Source organism: Herpailurus yagouaroundi, unplaced genomic scaffold, assembly GCF_014898765.1.
Source record: "Herpailurus yagouaroundi ecotype Mexico unplaced genomic scaffold, PumYag 142, whole genome shotgun sequence".
In the NCBI taxonomy this organism is placed as follows: Eukaryota; Metazoa; Chordata; class Mammalia; order Carnivora; family Felidae; genus Herpailurus; species Herpailurus yagouaroundi.
This window is the reverse complement of record NW_024412397.1, coordinates 54694328-54710610: the sequence shown is the minus strand read 5'-3', so window position 1 is coordinate 54710610 and position 16283 is coordinate 54694328. Positions and strand designations below refer to the sequence as shown.

The window sequence follows — 16283 nt, the reverse complement described above, 5'->3', positions numbered from 1 at the left end:
TAAGTGAGTTAATGTAATGTAAAAAGTGTAGAACAATGCTTGGAAAAGGGACATTATGTAATGCCCCAATCAGTGCTGTGATTTGCATTAAGCCTAAATAGTTGGTGGGAGCAACGTGAACTGAAACAAGAGAACAGACTTAAAGGCACGGCAGAAATCTTGCTGTTAGAGATCTCAATGTCATTTAGCCAGGTTTTTGATGAAATCCTAAGTGTTTTAGTTTCCTGTCCCTGCTCTAACCAGTCACCACAAACCTCGTGGCTTAAAATAACACACCCTTATTATCCTATAGTTCTGGAGATCACAAGTCGGAAATGGATCTCACCGAGCCAACGTCAGAATCTGGGCAGCAGGGCTGTGTTCCTTCTGGAGGTTCTAGGGGGGAATCCATTGTCCTGCCTTTTCCAGCTTCTGGAGGCTTGCCGACATTCCTTCACTCCTGGCTACGTCTTCAGTCTTCAAAGCCTGCAATGGCATCACTGCTCTTGGCTTCTGTGGTCAGGTCTCCTCCTCCGACTCTCCTCTCTTTCCCTTTCAAAGACCCTTGTAGTTATGTTGGGCCCACCCAGGCAACCGAGGATAATCTCCCCATCTCAGGATCGTGAACTTTATCACATCTGCGAAGTCCCTTTTGCCACATAAGGTAACATCTGCACAAATCCCGTGGAGTAAGACGTGACCATCTTCAGGGAGCCATGATCCTGCCTGCCGCACAGTCTGCCACCTAAGACACGATATATTTCTTAAACCTAACCGTTTTTTAAACTTTGTATGAAAAGTGCATGAAATCCTCCAGCCCGTGCGTTATCAGCTAAATGAGATCACTGTATACATGCAGTATTCCCCAGATAGTTCTTTTATATGGAGATAGAGCGCTCAATTTTTGTGTCTGTTACATTATTTTAAACTATTAGATCATTTAGACTATGAAGTTATGTTAGTCTATTTTAAACTATTTAAACTATTTTTAACTGTTGGGGCTAGCTTCCTCTTTGCCTGTGGATTCCATATTTGCTGCTTCTTTTTCATTTAAAATGCTTATTATTCCCTACAGTAAAACACCAATTCTTTATACACTTGAAATCTTCTTCCAATATCCATAAATGTAAACGCGTACATTTTATACATTTGCAATGAACGCGTTACACATATTTTTGCCTTTTGTGGCACATGGTACAATTTTTTTTAATCTTTATATATTTTTGAGAGACAGAGTGTGAGCGCGAGGGGAAGCGGGGGGGATCTATCAGCACAGAGCCCAACGCAGGGCTACAACTCCCAAACCACAAGTTCATGACCTGAGCCGAAGTCTGACACTCAATGACTGAGCCACCCAGGCGCCCCCGTGATACAATTTTTTATTTCAAACACTGTGAGCACTAAGTATATGTTAGGCCCTCTGTTAAGGACTAGGAATACAAAGTTGAAAAGACATGACTCCTGGCCTCAAGGGGCTCTTACTATAGTGGAAGGGGGTGGGATACTGATGATAAGAATTTTAAAAAGGAGAAAACACTATTAAAATATATAGAATTGCCTAGATTTGGACATTGAATGACTGAAGTGTCAGGAAAGAAAGAGTAGAAATGATGACCAATCTATGGTTTGAAAAATTGGGTGCATGTCATTACCTCCAATTGAGACAGGATAATGGCGGCGGGAGGGGGGCGCAATGGGAGGAGCGGCAGAATAAGTTTAGATGGAGAAGATGATTTTGTTCTAGACATTTTGAATAGATAATCTGTCTGCAGAATATCCAGTTTAAGATGTCCCATAGGCAAACATTCATTTATTCAAATATTACTTGGGAGGTTCTTACAATAATCCAGACGAGAGATGACTGTGGTTCAGACTAAGGTGGAAGCAATAAAGACAGAGGGACTTCAAGATAATCCTTCTACCTGGGCTTACAGGTGTCAGGTTGGTCAAAAATCCTCAGGTGAGGAAGATGGAGACGTGGAGGCAGCTGAATGTATGATTCTGGAGTTCAGGAAGATGTCAAGATCAGGGAAAGTTTCATCAAGGTTATCGCATAGAAGGTCGAGCCAAGTTTGAGAGTTAATGAGATCACATTGGAGCACGTGTAAGTTAGAAGATGAAGCAGTACAGGCCGGTTTCCTGGGCTACACAGACATTAAATCACAGACGTGAAGCCAAGGGAAGCAATAATAAAGAGCCAGAAAGATAGAAAAGATAAAAAGGAAATCAAAACAGCATGGAAGCAAAGGGAGAAGGGGATTTCAAGAAAGGGAAAGTTCAGCAAGGTCAGCTACCAAAGAGTGGTCAAGTCAGGCAAGGAATAAAAAGTCTACGGATGAATCTGGCAATTAGGAACTAACTATTGGATGTGCCAGTAGTTTCCCCAAAGCGATAGAATAAATATAATTTTGTATACGTTTGTATGCATATGAATGCTTATCGTTTTAATAAATGCTTATTATTTTATTTAATTTTTTTTAACATTTATTTATTTTTGAGACAGAGAGAGAGAGAGAGAGAGAGAGAGCATGAACAGGGGAGGGTCAGAGAAAGAGGGAGACACAGAATCCGAAACAGGCTCCAGGCTCTGAGCGGTCAGCACAGAGCCTGACGCGGGGCTCGAACCCACAGACTGGGAGATCATGACCTGAGCTGAGGTCGGACGCTTAACCGACTGAGCCACCCAGGCGCCCCAAATGCTTATTATTTTTAACGTCACTCATTTTAATGAAAATATGCATAGCTATTGACGTATGCTAATACACCATGGTCAGAATATCCATGTCTCTGTTATTTAGCGTTTGAATTTTTGTTCAGTTTTTCACCATTATGAATAATGCCATAAGTATCTTTTTCAATAAGATGTGGGAGCTTTTTTTCTGGTTAGCCTTTCCACATGTTATGCACTGTTCTTCGATTCAAAACCAGAAGTACAAGCAACTCTTAGTATCTTAAGATCATCTAAGTATTCTAATTTGGAATAATTATTCTGCGGAGACTTTCACTCCATCATTTTCAGATGGAGATAATCACAAATGTCTGGACTACTGTCTAACCTCGAGTGCACACTTCTAAAATGAGCATCTCCTTAGCAACTACATGCTGAAACCCTCTTTATGCAGCAGTATAACATACAATAATCTACACCCGAATCCCTTTTCTGTCTCTACAACTGCAACCAATTTAACACCCATTTGTAATAGGTTTCTTCACTTTCAAATGACTAAAGTAATTTCCCACCTATTAGCTATTTTTGTTGACCTCACTTCACTAGAGATCCTCAATCTGAGTTTTATTTTAGCAATCACAATTCTCTCATCTAATTAAGAAAAAAATTGGGCCATTGCCTCAGTGGCCTGCATCCAACCTTATTTTGACTGGCAATTTTCTAATAATATCTCGCTGTCCTTTCCACCCCCATCCTTAGAATAGTAGTTTTTGTTTCATGGAGTTCATCCTCTCCCCAGTTCTCTTTGCCCCCATTCTCTTGTTTTTTCTCTCTGTGTCTCTTTTGTTTTTTTTTCCTTTCCTCTTCTTTATTTAGTAACATATCCAAATCTTTTACTGTTCCAAATGCCTCGGGGAGTATCAAATTATTTATTCAGTAGAAATTCCTAGAATTAGACTAGCCCAGCCAATGGGCATGCAAAATGTTAAGGATTTTTATACATATTACCCATTGGAGAAAGATTATCTGAATTTTCACCCAGTACCTGTGTCCATTCCTGACACCTTTGTAGAAGATTCTTCCCTCTTGCAACACAGATCCACCTCCTTTAGCCTGGATGTTAAGTGTGAGGTGAAGTAAATCAAATGACTCGTTCACCTGGCAATTCTTCAAACACTTAAGGATTTATTATTTTTCCCTAAGTCTTCATGGCTCGCTCTTCAAAAGACCTAGTTCCTTCATCAGTTCTCTGAGAACAGGACTTTTCAGCATCCCAAGTGACAACTCCTATCTAGTTCCAAGAAAAGCAGCATCCCTCTTAACTTGTGGTATAGTTGTGTGAGCCACATTTCAGTTGAATTCGGACTTCACAGCGTCCACTGAAGATATCTGGACACGAACACTCTATCAGTGTGCTAGCTTGCCTGGCACCATGTCAACCTGTTTTACACTCAGGTAAAATCTGTGAGCCAGTTTTTCATAGAAAATCATGTTGACGTGTTTCTCCCACCCTGAACTGTGCACTTAAATGACTTGACGTTATGCAAACTACCATATGTATCTTTATTAAATGTCACCTTATAGGGGTGCCTGGGTGGCTCAACCGGCCGAGCCGCCATTCTTGATTTCGGCTCAGGTCGTGATCTCATGTTTCGTGGGATGGAGCCCCACGTCGGACTCTGTGCTGAGCGTGGACCCTGCTTAAGAGACTCTCTCTCTCTCTTTCTGCCCTTCCCCGACTCTCTCTGTCTCTTTTAAAATAAATAAATAAGCATTTAAAAAAAGGTCACCTCATAGATATGAATATGTCTTTCCAGGTTAGAGGTACCCCTCCCTGTTGTGCAAGTTGTGCACTATTCCAGGAAACACCATTTATATTGATAGTTACTTTGGTGTTATTTATTTCTTACTATAATTTTCCAGCAAATGCAGTAGAATCTTGAGGAAGGCATAGCTTGCTTCCAATGTACCTGCCATTGGACTACCAAAACGAATGTTTTTTTTCTGTCAAAATGGAGAATCTGAAATACAATCTAAAACTAAATCTGAAATACAAGATTTAAAAAAAATTTTTTTTCAACGTTTATTTATTTTTTTGGGACAGAGAGAGACAGAACATGAACGGGGGAGGGGCAGAGAGAGAGGGAGACACAGAATCGGAAACAGGCTCCAGGCTCTGAGCCATCAGCCCAGAGCCCGACGCGGGGCTGGAACTCACGGACCGCGAGATCGTGACCTGGCTGAAGTCGGACGCTTAACCGACTGCGCCACCCAGGCACCCCTGAAATACAATATTTTAAATGTTTTCCCAAGATGTGTTATATTGTAAATCTCATAAGTGTCTAATATATCATCATCGAAGTTGATAATTAAAAAATGTTCAGAATAGGGCCCAAAACAGAGGCTTATGCATTCAACTGCAGACCATCCTACGGTTTTTCATGAAATGATTTCTATACCATATAGGGAAAATCATTCAACCAGTTATAAATCTCATATCCAGTCTATACTTCCTTATTATGTTTAAAAGGTTTTCATTTTGTTAAATGATACCAATCTGTTCTTTGTACCTGTGAGCTCATTTCTTTTTAAAAAATCAGGGGCACCTGGGTGGCTCAGTCGGTTAAACATCCAACTTCAGTTCAGGTCATGATATCACCATTTGTGAGTTCAAGTCCCACATGGGGCTCTGTGCTGACAGCTCAGAGCCTGGAGCCTGCTTCGGGTTCTGTGTCTCCCTCCGTCTCTGCCCCTCCCCCCTGCTCACACTCTGTCTGTCTCTCTCTCATTCTCTCTCTCTCTCAAAAATAAACATTAAAAAAATTTTTTTTCATCAAGCATTACGGGGGAGGTTTATAAAGTTAATATATATTTATTGGGGAGATTTTTTTTTAACTACGTAAGAAAATAAAGATCCTAGAAATCATCCAGAGATAATCACTGTGAATCTTTTTGTGTTGTTGCTATTCTTTAAAAAATACTGATAATATGGAGCAATCTCTGAATAAACTCACCGAAGAGAAAAAAAGAAAGCATCAAATAAACACCATTAGGGGTGTAGAAAAGAACAAGGATACAGGAGATATTAAATCTATCCCATGAACAGAACAGAAACAGACTTCATACCAATATATTGAAAACAAGTGGATAATCTTAGAAAACTAAATTCGTCAAAATGTAATAAAAACAGAAACCATATCCATGGCAGTTTAAGAAATTAACACATTAACTTAAAATTTACTCAGAAAAAAAAAAAAAGACCAGACCCAAAGGTTCTAGGAAACTTGCAAGGTAGGGGTAATCCCTGTTACATAAAAATTCTTCTGGAGATCTGAACAAAAAAAGATGCCAAGTTCATCAAATTCATTTTAGGATTTAGTATAATCTTAGACAAAGGCAGTTTGAAAAAGGAAACTTTTAATGCAATTTGTTTATAATGAACTTGATGTAAAAATTCTTTAAGTTTATTTATTTATTTTGAGAGAGAGAGAGAGAGAGAGAGCGTGCGCACAAGCGGGGGAAGGGCAGAGAGAGAGAGAGGAAGAGAGAATCCCAAGCACGTTCCACCTAGGTCAGCACAGAGCCTGACACGGGGCTCAATCTCACAAACTGTGGGATCCTGACCTGAGCTGAAATCAAGAGTCAGACACTTACCCAGGCGCTTCTGATGCAAAAATTCTCGATAACTATTTCAACAAAATTAAATAATTATAAACAATGTAAAATAACATGACCAGATGGGATTTATTTGGTAATGAGAGGAAAGCTTAACATTAGAAAAGATACATACTTCACAGCATTAGGAAATTAAAGGAAAAAACTATATGATTATCTTAATGTATGCATAAATTATATTTTGTAATATTCAACAGCTACTAATGATTGAATTAAAAATTATGACAAATTAGAAATAGAAAACAATGCTTAAAGTGTGTCTGACAGGAACTTTGTGTAATGTTGGATCATCCCTTTTAAATCCGTGAAGAAGGTGGATTTCTTCTAAAATGTACTGAACTAGGTTTTGGCCAGTTATTTCTATTGCTACTTTTATTTTTATTATGTGTAACTGAAATGTAACATTACATTTGTCTCAGGTGTACCACATAATGATTTCAGATTTATATCTATCATGAAATGATCACCACACTAAGTCTGATTAACAGTCATCATCACACATGATTACAAAAAAAAAAAAAAAACGTTTTTCTTGGGATGAAAACTTTCACGATCTAGTCTCTTAGCAACTTTCAAATATGCATTGCAGTATTATTAACTATAGTTACCCTGCTGTACATTACATTCCCAGGACTTAGGTATTTTACAACTGGAAGTGTGTACAATTGATCTTTAACAATTGCATCCACCCCCAACCCTCCGCCCCTGGCAACCACCGATCTGTTCTCTGTATCCAGGAGCTCGCTTTTGGGTTGTTTTTGTTTTGTTTTGTTTTTTTAGATTTCGAAATCCATCCATGCTGTTACAAATGGCAGGATTTCCTTCTTTCTATGGCCAAGTAATATTCCATTATATGTGCACCACATCTCCTTTATCCATTCATCCACCAGGGGACACCGATGTCGTTTCCATATCTTGGCAATTATAGATAATGCTGCACTGAACGTGGGAATGTTAGCGATTGGTTCTTTGCTGACATTTTTCTGTTGACATCATGCCTGTCTATAGCTTGTTCCCTATTATTTTCCCCCTAGAAAGGCTCATTTGAGCAACATAACCCAAATTCCTGCCTGTTCAAAGCCATGTTTTCACTTGAGTCTTTATACTTGAAGGAGAGCTTGACTGGATAGAAAATTCTTGGCTTCTGCTTTCTGGGCTTGATATCTTATAGATACTGCTCTCCTATGTTCTGAGGTTAAGTGTTTCTGTGGGTTATCTGATCTCAACCTCCTTTTTTCTCCTTCAACCTGGATTTTATCTTTCTGCCCAACTGCCTAAAGGGTTGTTTCCAATAGTTTCTCTGAGATATGTCTTTATGTTGATCATTCTGAATGGCTTGTCACTGATAAAATGGGTACCTTTTCATTAAATCAAGTTGAGCCTTTTTTTTTTTATTTCAGCAAAACTTCATTGAATTATATTTTAAGTTAATTATTTTATGCTATTACTTTGATTTTCTTCTTCAGAATTACAGCCATCCATATGTTGGATAGATTTCCTTGCTTCTCTAATCCTTGTCTTTTTATCACCACTTCCCTGCTCTTTTCTGTTTTTATCTTTCCTGTCCCTTCATTTACCTTCCTTTCCTTCAGTTCTGCCTGTTCCTATGTCGCATCCTCCAGCTGTCTACAAGCAACCTTTTCTGGTATCCTCATTTCTTCCCTGAGTGTTTATAATTCTTCTTTGTGATCTTCTTTTATAGCTGTAATTGCTTCATTAATTATGTTTTGAATTTGGGGTATGTTTCCAATCTTCTTTGTGGCAACATCTTTTCCCAGTGCATTTTTATTATTTACTCTTTTTTATATTCTTTTTTTTTTTTAATGTTTATTTTTGAGAGAGAGCACACGTGCATGCAAGCAGGGGAGAGGCAGAGAGAGGGAGGGAGACAGAGACTCTGAAGCAGGCTCCACACTGTCAGCGCAAAGCCCGACGTGGGGCTCAAACCCACAAACTGTGAGATCGTGACCGGAGCCTCACTCAAGAGTCGGATGCCCAACCAACTGAGCCACCCAGGCGCCCCTTTTTTATATTCTTTATAGTACCTGTATGTGTATTCCTTTTATGTGACTCCTATCTGAATGAGTTATATTTTCCTAGAGAATCAGAAGGTTCCTTCAGAGGGAATGGTGGGCAGTAGTTTCCCAAGAACCAAGGGCTGCCTTTGCTGTTGCTACAGTTTAAACCGTTTCTTTATAATATGATGCATCTACGGAGTCACACATCCTCCAACCCTCAGACCAAACCTAGTTCTTTTCTCCTTCAATTACTTCACACAGGCTGCCTGTTGTATGGGGACACAAAGGATACAGTCATCTTGAGAAAGAATTGTTCTGGCCCTTAATGAAAGTTGCCCACTTATACTCCACCACCTACGTTAGTTCCAGACCTTTCCACGGCTTTCCTCTCACACTGAGGTCCTCACTTTGGACGACTGTGTATTTGACGGAGCTCCGCTGCATCCAGGTCCCCCTCACGCCTCTAATTTACCTGCCACATTATTGTGACTTCCCTCCTTGGCTTCCCGCTGGACTCCGACTTTGGAGTTGGCGCATCTTCTGCCGGTTTTGCTGAAAATATGATTTGTGGGCTTCTCTTCGTTTTGTTGTGCTGCTGTTTTTGTTCTTTGGAATGGATTCCAGGAGGAGAAGGGAGAAAAAATTCAGTTTCTGTGAAAACCAGTCCTGTTAATATTTAGAAATATTTTCCTGCTCTTTTCTTTCTGCAAAAATGAGTTTGCATAAGAAAGCTCAGAGCATGTGTTTACCTATCGACCAAGGTGCTTTCCTAACATAAAAATAAAAGCAAAGCACGGTCAGCTTTTCTTACTAACTTCTTCATAAACCCGGGCCGTTTCTCTTCGCGCTAGGAGACCTACTATTTAACAGCCTATTCTAGGATGATGTTGCCTTGTAAGTTCAAGCCTATCAAGCTGTTATCTCTTGGATGATTTAAAAGCCTTCTCTATCTTTGTCTTTTGCTACTGCACTTTCTTGAACAATCTTTAAGATTAGCTACCTGGATTCTGGGGTCCTACCAAAAGTTCTTTGAGTACATAAAGATATCATTTGCCTGGGCACAAAAACTTAAGCTGAGTGTTTTCAGGTGTGTCCTCTTTTTTTTTTTTTAATTTTTTCTAATGTTCATTATTTATTTTTGAGAGAGAGAGAGAGACAGAGTGCAAGAGGGGGAGGGACAGAGAAAGAGAGAGAGAGAGAGAGAGAGAGAGAGAGAGAGAGAGACGGAGACACAGAACCCAAACCAGGCTCCAGGCTCCGGGCTGTCAGCACAGAGCCTGATGCGAGGCTCGAACACATGAACTGTGAGATCATGACCTGAGCCTAAGTCGGACACTCAACCGACTGAGCCACCCAGGCACCCCTAGGTGTGTCCTCTTTTTAAAAAGGAAAATGTCCTTATTGAGAAAATCAATTTATTAACCTATTAATCTAGTAAATCTTATGATATTTTAAATTAACATCCTGCATGCTAATTTTCTAAGCAAAAGGCATGTGTTTGACTAACAGTGGATCTTCATGCAGTGGTGACATCAGAGCCATGTTGACCAGGGAAAAAGAGAATGATCAGATTTTATAATGAAGAAGAATAGCCCTGACTCCCAACACAGAACACATGCTTTAAATTATTTTGCTAGTAGCAATTATACTGTCATCACCCTCTCACCACAGCCTGCCAACTTCAGAGCTCTTTCCTTTATTCATTCAAGAAATATTTATTAAATGCCTACTGTTGCCAGGCCCTGTGTAGTTGCAAAGGATACAGTGATGATCAGAAACAGACATGATCCCTACTCTCATGCTTCTTATTGTCAGTGGGGAAATAAATATTACTAAAATCGACTGCACAAATAAATTTAAATTTACTACTATGGCAAGGGCTCCTGATGAACTGTGGTGGGAGCTGTCCCTTGTCTGCAGTCAGGGCTGCCCTTTTCTTTAGTGGGAGGAATTGGCAGAATCGAGCTTCCCACAGGACTAGGGCCCCTACGGATTCTAAGGGATTGGGCAACTGGTATTTCTTAACACTACATAAACATCTTGCACCTAAGATAAGACTGCTGGGTCCCTAACGCCCAGAATGCTTATTCCCTGCTTTTCCTCCATGCAATGCATTCCTCTTACTTGTCTTTTTAGGAGAGTGACCAATGGGGAGGTAGATCTCTCCATAGTTCATTTAACTAAGAGACTCAATGGAAGCCAAGTCTCTTCAAAGATGCCAAGAATGTAGTGGCCCATGCACCTTCTGAGCCCACCGCTCACAAGTACAAACCCATCCGAAGGGACCACTTTGCTCAGTACCTGTGAAGGAGATTATGATACTCTAATAATTACGGACAGAACTTCAGAGAAGCACGCCCTAGGAAGTGATGACTGAGATTAGGTCTGAAGGAAGAACTAGTCAATTAGACTATGAATGAAGGGAATCATGCAAAGGCAGGAAGAAACAAAAGGGTCAGAGATAAATCTAGTGTGGCTGGGTCACCAAGATAGTGCAAGAGGAGGTTGGGAAGATATGCAGCACTATATCATTCAAGGCCCTGGGGTTGTGTTTAAATTTTGAATCTTTATATTCTCACTGTTGTGTGGAGGAGGGTAGAAGTAGGGAAAGCTGACATTCGCTTTGCCTTCTGAAAACATCCCTTTAGATGGAGTGAAACAATAAGAAACGTGGAAGAAGCCACGAAAGGTAAAATATACATCCCAAGTGAAAGATCCTGGCGGCTGGGACTAGGGTGGAGATGGTGATATTGAGGCAAAAGTTGGATAATTTCCAGAGATTCCAAATCTGTAGGACTTGGTGATGCAGAGGGAGAAGGAAGTGTCCAGTACGGGACCTATGTTTCTGACTTGCATGGAAGATGGTGTTTCCATTCCCTCAAGTGGGGACTCTGGTAGAGCTTCAGTCAGGAGTGGGCAGGGGAGCCGGGAGGAGAAAATGAGCTTGATTTGGATGCTCCTGTGGATGACATGCTGTAAAGTATCTAAGTGAATGTGTCAAGGACCTGAAGCTCCTATGGGAAAGCGGGAATGAAAATGTAAATTTATGAGTCATCTGCATACAAGACGTTTTCCTGGAATCCAAACTTCTCTTCCCCATGCTTCTTCTTCTACATGTACCATCTTGTAGATCATTTTCTTTGATAGAGAAAATGGGAGAGCTTGAGAGCTTGATGTTTTGTCCTCTTCCTCCCTCCTCCCCACTGCTCCTCCTCCTCTTCCTCCTCCTTCATCATCATCTGTTATACCGTTATACCATCTGGACCAAGGCTTGGGATTATCTTTGTTCTTCTATTTGTTCCAGTTTATATCTTTTTAAAAGGCCTCTTCTTAAAATTGTGTTTGGATTTTTTTTCCTTTAATTTTTTTTTTTTTTTTTTTTTTTTGGTTTTTAGTTTTTGGTTTTGTCTGTTTTGTTTTTTTGTTTTGTTTCATTTTTTTAGTAGGCTCCATGTCCAATGTGGAGCCCAATGTGGGGCTTGAACTCACGACCCTGAGCTGAAATCAAGAGCCAGATTCTTAGCCAACTGAGCCACCCAGGTGCCCCCATCTTGGTGCAATTCTTATAGATGCTCATCACTTACCTGTATTCATCCTTGATGGAAAACTCATCTCTCGTGTATGAAACAAGTTCCTTTAATGGGAACACTTCAAAACCCTCCTTGTACAATCTTTCTTGCTTTTTATTCTCATCTAGGTCATTTGATATCATCTCAACAGAATTAAGAGTTGTGATCCTGTTTTCCCTCTTGAATCATCTGCCCTTATTCATCAAAAGCAAGTCTGTCCCTATTCTCCTTCTATTTTTTCCTTTTCCTCTTTCTTCTCTTTTTCCTCCTCTTCCTTTATTGTCATCCTCCCCCTCTCCTTCCTCTTCCCCTCACTCTCTCTGGTTTGGGGACATTTTTTCTTTACTGAAAATTAGCCATGACTAAACATCAACACAAATGGTCCCTTTGGTCAGGTCTATAGCTCATGAATCCCCAAGGGTTTCCTACATTTGGCATTATCCTCAGTCTCCCCCCCCCCCACCATTTCTCCCCATCTACTTTCTGCAGAATTTACTTTATATGACTAATTCTTATCATTACAAACACTATATGGCAGTGTTTCCATGGCAAATTAATAATTTTATTAATATGTTTATTGACATATAATTTACCAACCATAAGATTCCCTTATTAAAAATATAGAATTTAATGGTTTTAGTATATCCACAGCGTTGTGCAAACATCATCACAACCTAAGATATGGACATTTTCACCACCTCAATAAGAAACTCTATTTATTAGCATTCTCTTCCCCGTACTGCTACCCTGTGCCCAGGGTGACCACGAATCCACTTTCTATCTCCATAGATTCTGCTTATTCTGAGCATTTTATATACATAGTATCATACAAGATGTAATCTTTTGTGACTAGCTTCTTCAATCAGCCTACTATTTTCAAGATTCATCCATGTTATAGCATATATCAACACTTAATTTATTTTTAATGCCAAATAATATTCCATTGTGTAGATATACCACATATTTTTAACCATTCGCCAGCTGATGGAAATTAGGGTTGTTTCCATTTCTTGGCTCTTGTGCATAATGGTGCTATCAACATTTGTGTACAAACTTTTGTGTGGACACATGTTTTCATTTCTCTTGGATACTGAAGTATGAGTCATACGGTAACTCTGCTTCACATTTTGAGGCAAATCAATCACTTAATTATTGCTTTTCCTTTATCATTGCTCACTAGAGGCGGCTATGTTCTCACTAATTCAGGAGAGGAGAGTTTTAGGGTCTGGTTTTGCAAGGTGACAAAGACAAGAAAGGTTTCAAAGTCTTTAAGCTAAAATTACTTTGCTCAGTCATGTTGCCCTTGTCTGTTGATAATCTTGGACTTGTCTGGCTGTTATGATGGCACATTTTACTTGTTAAAGCTGGATTTTAATAAATGTTCAAATTCTGTGAAGTAAAACACCTGGGAGAGGACACTGATTGCAGCGTCCTTCCTTTGCCCATCTGGGAAGGAGACAAACTCTTGTGTTTGCCCAAGGGTTTCTGAAACCGGTTTAATTGGTTTGAAGAAAATTAAGGAATTATTAAAGAATATGACTTATTTTAGGTGAATTTGATATTCAGAAGACAGGTATCTATTCTTATTTTACTGTTGGAACCCTAACGTCTCTGTCTGCATTAGCTATTAGAATGTTGTATCCAATTTATGTGTGTCTGTATACTTATCTTCAAAACTGTAAAATGCATCTGTCTTTCCATCGCTAGTCAGACAAGCCAGTATTCCTTTTTTAGAAAATTGCGGAGATCACTCCCCCATGTGTATTTCTCCTTGACAGAATACACATTAGCCACTGTGTGTGCTGCGAAGTGAGCCAGTAGCCTAAGAATCTACCGAGATAATGAAAGATAGCAATGTAATTTTGCTGGGATGGTGCGTGTGCAAGACTCTACAACTGCTATGCAAAACTGCATGGGCTTTAAAAATCTACACTGTTTACTTAAGTGTTATTCTTTAGTTATAAGATTTGATTTCATTAGTATCTTCATATGAATGAAAATGTAAAGTTGCAAGTCTAGAGTTGTGAGCCATGGCCAACCACTCCGCACCTCCCAAGTTCTGTGTTTACTGCCTTACTCACCCACTTTGCGTCGGCAAATCATAGAGAGGAGCTAACTGCTCTCAGCTGCACTATACCAAATCAAAGCTGAGATGAATAATGAACTTAATTTTCCATAAAGACATTCTGTTTGGCATTTCAGCTAATAAGGTAAGCTAATGGCAATTCTGGGCTCTGGAAAAGAAAATGAATAGTCTCTTTGTGTTTGATTTCTGTGCTAATCCATAATTTTTCTTTTAACATGCTGGAGTGAATTTCATGTTTCACGATGTGTGTGAATTTGGGATGAACAGTTTTATAAAGCGTACCCCCGATGCACCCTTTTTGGTTTATTAGGTTGCTTATGGTACCAGAGGGGCTAAGGGAGAAATCCAGCTTTTTTAGTAAGAATGACATCTCTCTAATAATATTTTTATCATCTATAGTGCAAAATGAATTTACTAAAAAAGCAGAATACTTAGATGCAGCAAAGACAGACAAAATTATTTTAGCACTGCTTATTGAATATATTTGGCATGATATATTGTAAATTGATGTTGAATGTGCTCTAGAGAAAGCAGAATGCATACATCATGTTGGTTTCTGCGTCTTTTATTTCTAAGTACATGTTATTCTAGAGAAGGTAGTAATTTTCAATTGCTAAAATTATTCCACAGCTTCGGGGTAGGTGGGTTTTATTTTGTAAGGCTGTATTTTTAAAAGAGCAGCATAATGGTAATGTGGATTTTCGTCATGATTACTTTCTTGATTTACCATGGCTGCAATGACTTCGGTCCATGTGGAAAATGTGATTGTTTATCCACTAAAGTTCATGGGACTAAAAACCATCAGACCTCTCTGAGCCTTTCATTGCTACCTCGGCTACTGTATATCAAAAATAAGAAGGATGAAACAATTACCTGGTTGGCTTAGCTTTTTGGGGTACAGAGTTTCGGTGCTTAACAGTGAGATTTTCATTTTAGTCAGTGCCTAGCACAAACTAACGAAAACTTACCAAGATGGGGAAGAAACAATCACCTTTTCTTTTTTAGAAGACCAACAGAAATGAAGAATACACTTAAGATTTATGTTTTCTGGGCTCACTGCCATGTCACCTGAAAAATCAGAGACTCTATTCTCTCAAAGTAGGTGACCTCAAAAGAGGTTTCCGAAGTCCTATGCAAAACAGCCAAAGGAGGTGGGAAATTTTGGAGAAATGAAAAGGAAATGTTTCTCCCATTCCTACTGTTCCAATCTGCCCATTCTGTTTTTGCGCGTGGGAAACGGGCTGTGGGCACCAGATATTTTTGTTTTGTGGAAATCTTTAAACATCACAATCAGACTTTTATAGAAAATGAAGAACTTTTATCCTTCCTCCCTTTAAAATGTTCACGATATCCGTTTTCCCTTGAAGTTTCAACAGGATGCTAGTTGGCGCACCACTGACTGCTACCGATGACTCGGTCCCCTGACAGGTCACCCATGTTCCACCTACAACTTTAGGCATTTCTTTTGAAAAGCCTCTAATTTAGTAAACCTATGAGAAGTCAGAGGGTGGCTTTTTTGTCCATCACGGTTCATTTTTCAGAACACCAAGACAGACATATGTGACTCTTCATACTTCAAAGTTTTAAAATATGTTCAATTTCACGGCTCTTCTCTATTTGCAGAACTCTATTGGAAGCTTCCATATGGTGGATTGTTTTGGATTTGTAAGGTGTTCATTTTCTTTTCCTCTTTTTCCCCTTTCCCTCTCACGCCCCGTCGCTCCAGACCATTCTTGGCTGCCCCACACCCACGCACTGTTTTGCTTCCTTAATTCTGATTTCCCTTCTCCTCAGTTTCACTGGTCCAGAACCTCTGCATTGCACTGTGTCTATTTTTTTTTTTATTTTTGTTAATGTTTATTTATTTCTTGAGAGAGAGAGAGAGAGAGAGAGCGTGAGCTGGGAGGGCAAAGAAAGAGGGAGACAGAATCCGAAGCAGGCTCCAGGCTCTGAGCTGTCTTCATAGAGCCTGACGTGGGGCTCAAACTCATGACCTGAGCCAAAGTCGGACGCTTAACCGACCGAGCCACCCAGGCGCCCCACACTGTGTCTATTTTAAAGTTGGAAGAAACAAACCAGAAAGCAAACTTTTGTAACCACCAGGTTGTTGTTTTCTAGTCCCTGTCATTTGTAAACTAAGAAAAGCTTCATACCAGCACACTTGTTTATCTGCTGTTGCTGTCTAAAACCATCCTGATGGTGAAAATGTGCAAGGCTGTTCGACTAGCATCCTTTCCAGGATTCCTTTTTCCACAGCGGTCAGCCCACTCGTGCTTCAAGATGAGATG

At 39.8% G+C, this 16283-nt stretch overlaps 1 protein-coding gene across 12 annotated transcripts in view; it reads left to right on the top strand.

Moving 5' to 3' along the window:
- The window catches only part of DLGAP1 (DLG associated protein 1), an 898848-nt gene that overhangs the window by 584602 nt on the left and 297963 nt on the right, over positions 1-16283 (top strand). The window contains exon 1 of one of the 12 annotated variants that reach the window (XM_040479305.1): positions 13881-14119. The exons of 10 other annotated variants lie outside the window; for them this stretch is intronic. In XM_040479305.1, coding sequence (XP_040335239.1) covers positions 14069-14119 — 51 coding nt within the window. In that variant the 5' untranslated portion in view covers positions 13881-14068. Of the gene's footprint in view, positions 1-13880; positions 14120-16283 lie in introns of those variants that run through there. One more of the 12 variants, XM_040479310.1, reaches the window with a different exon arrangement.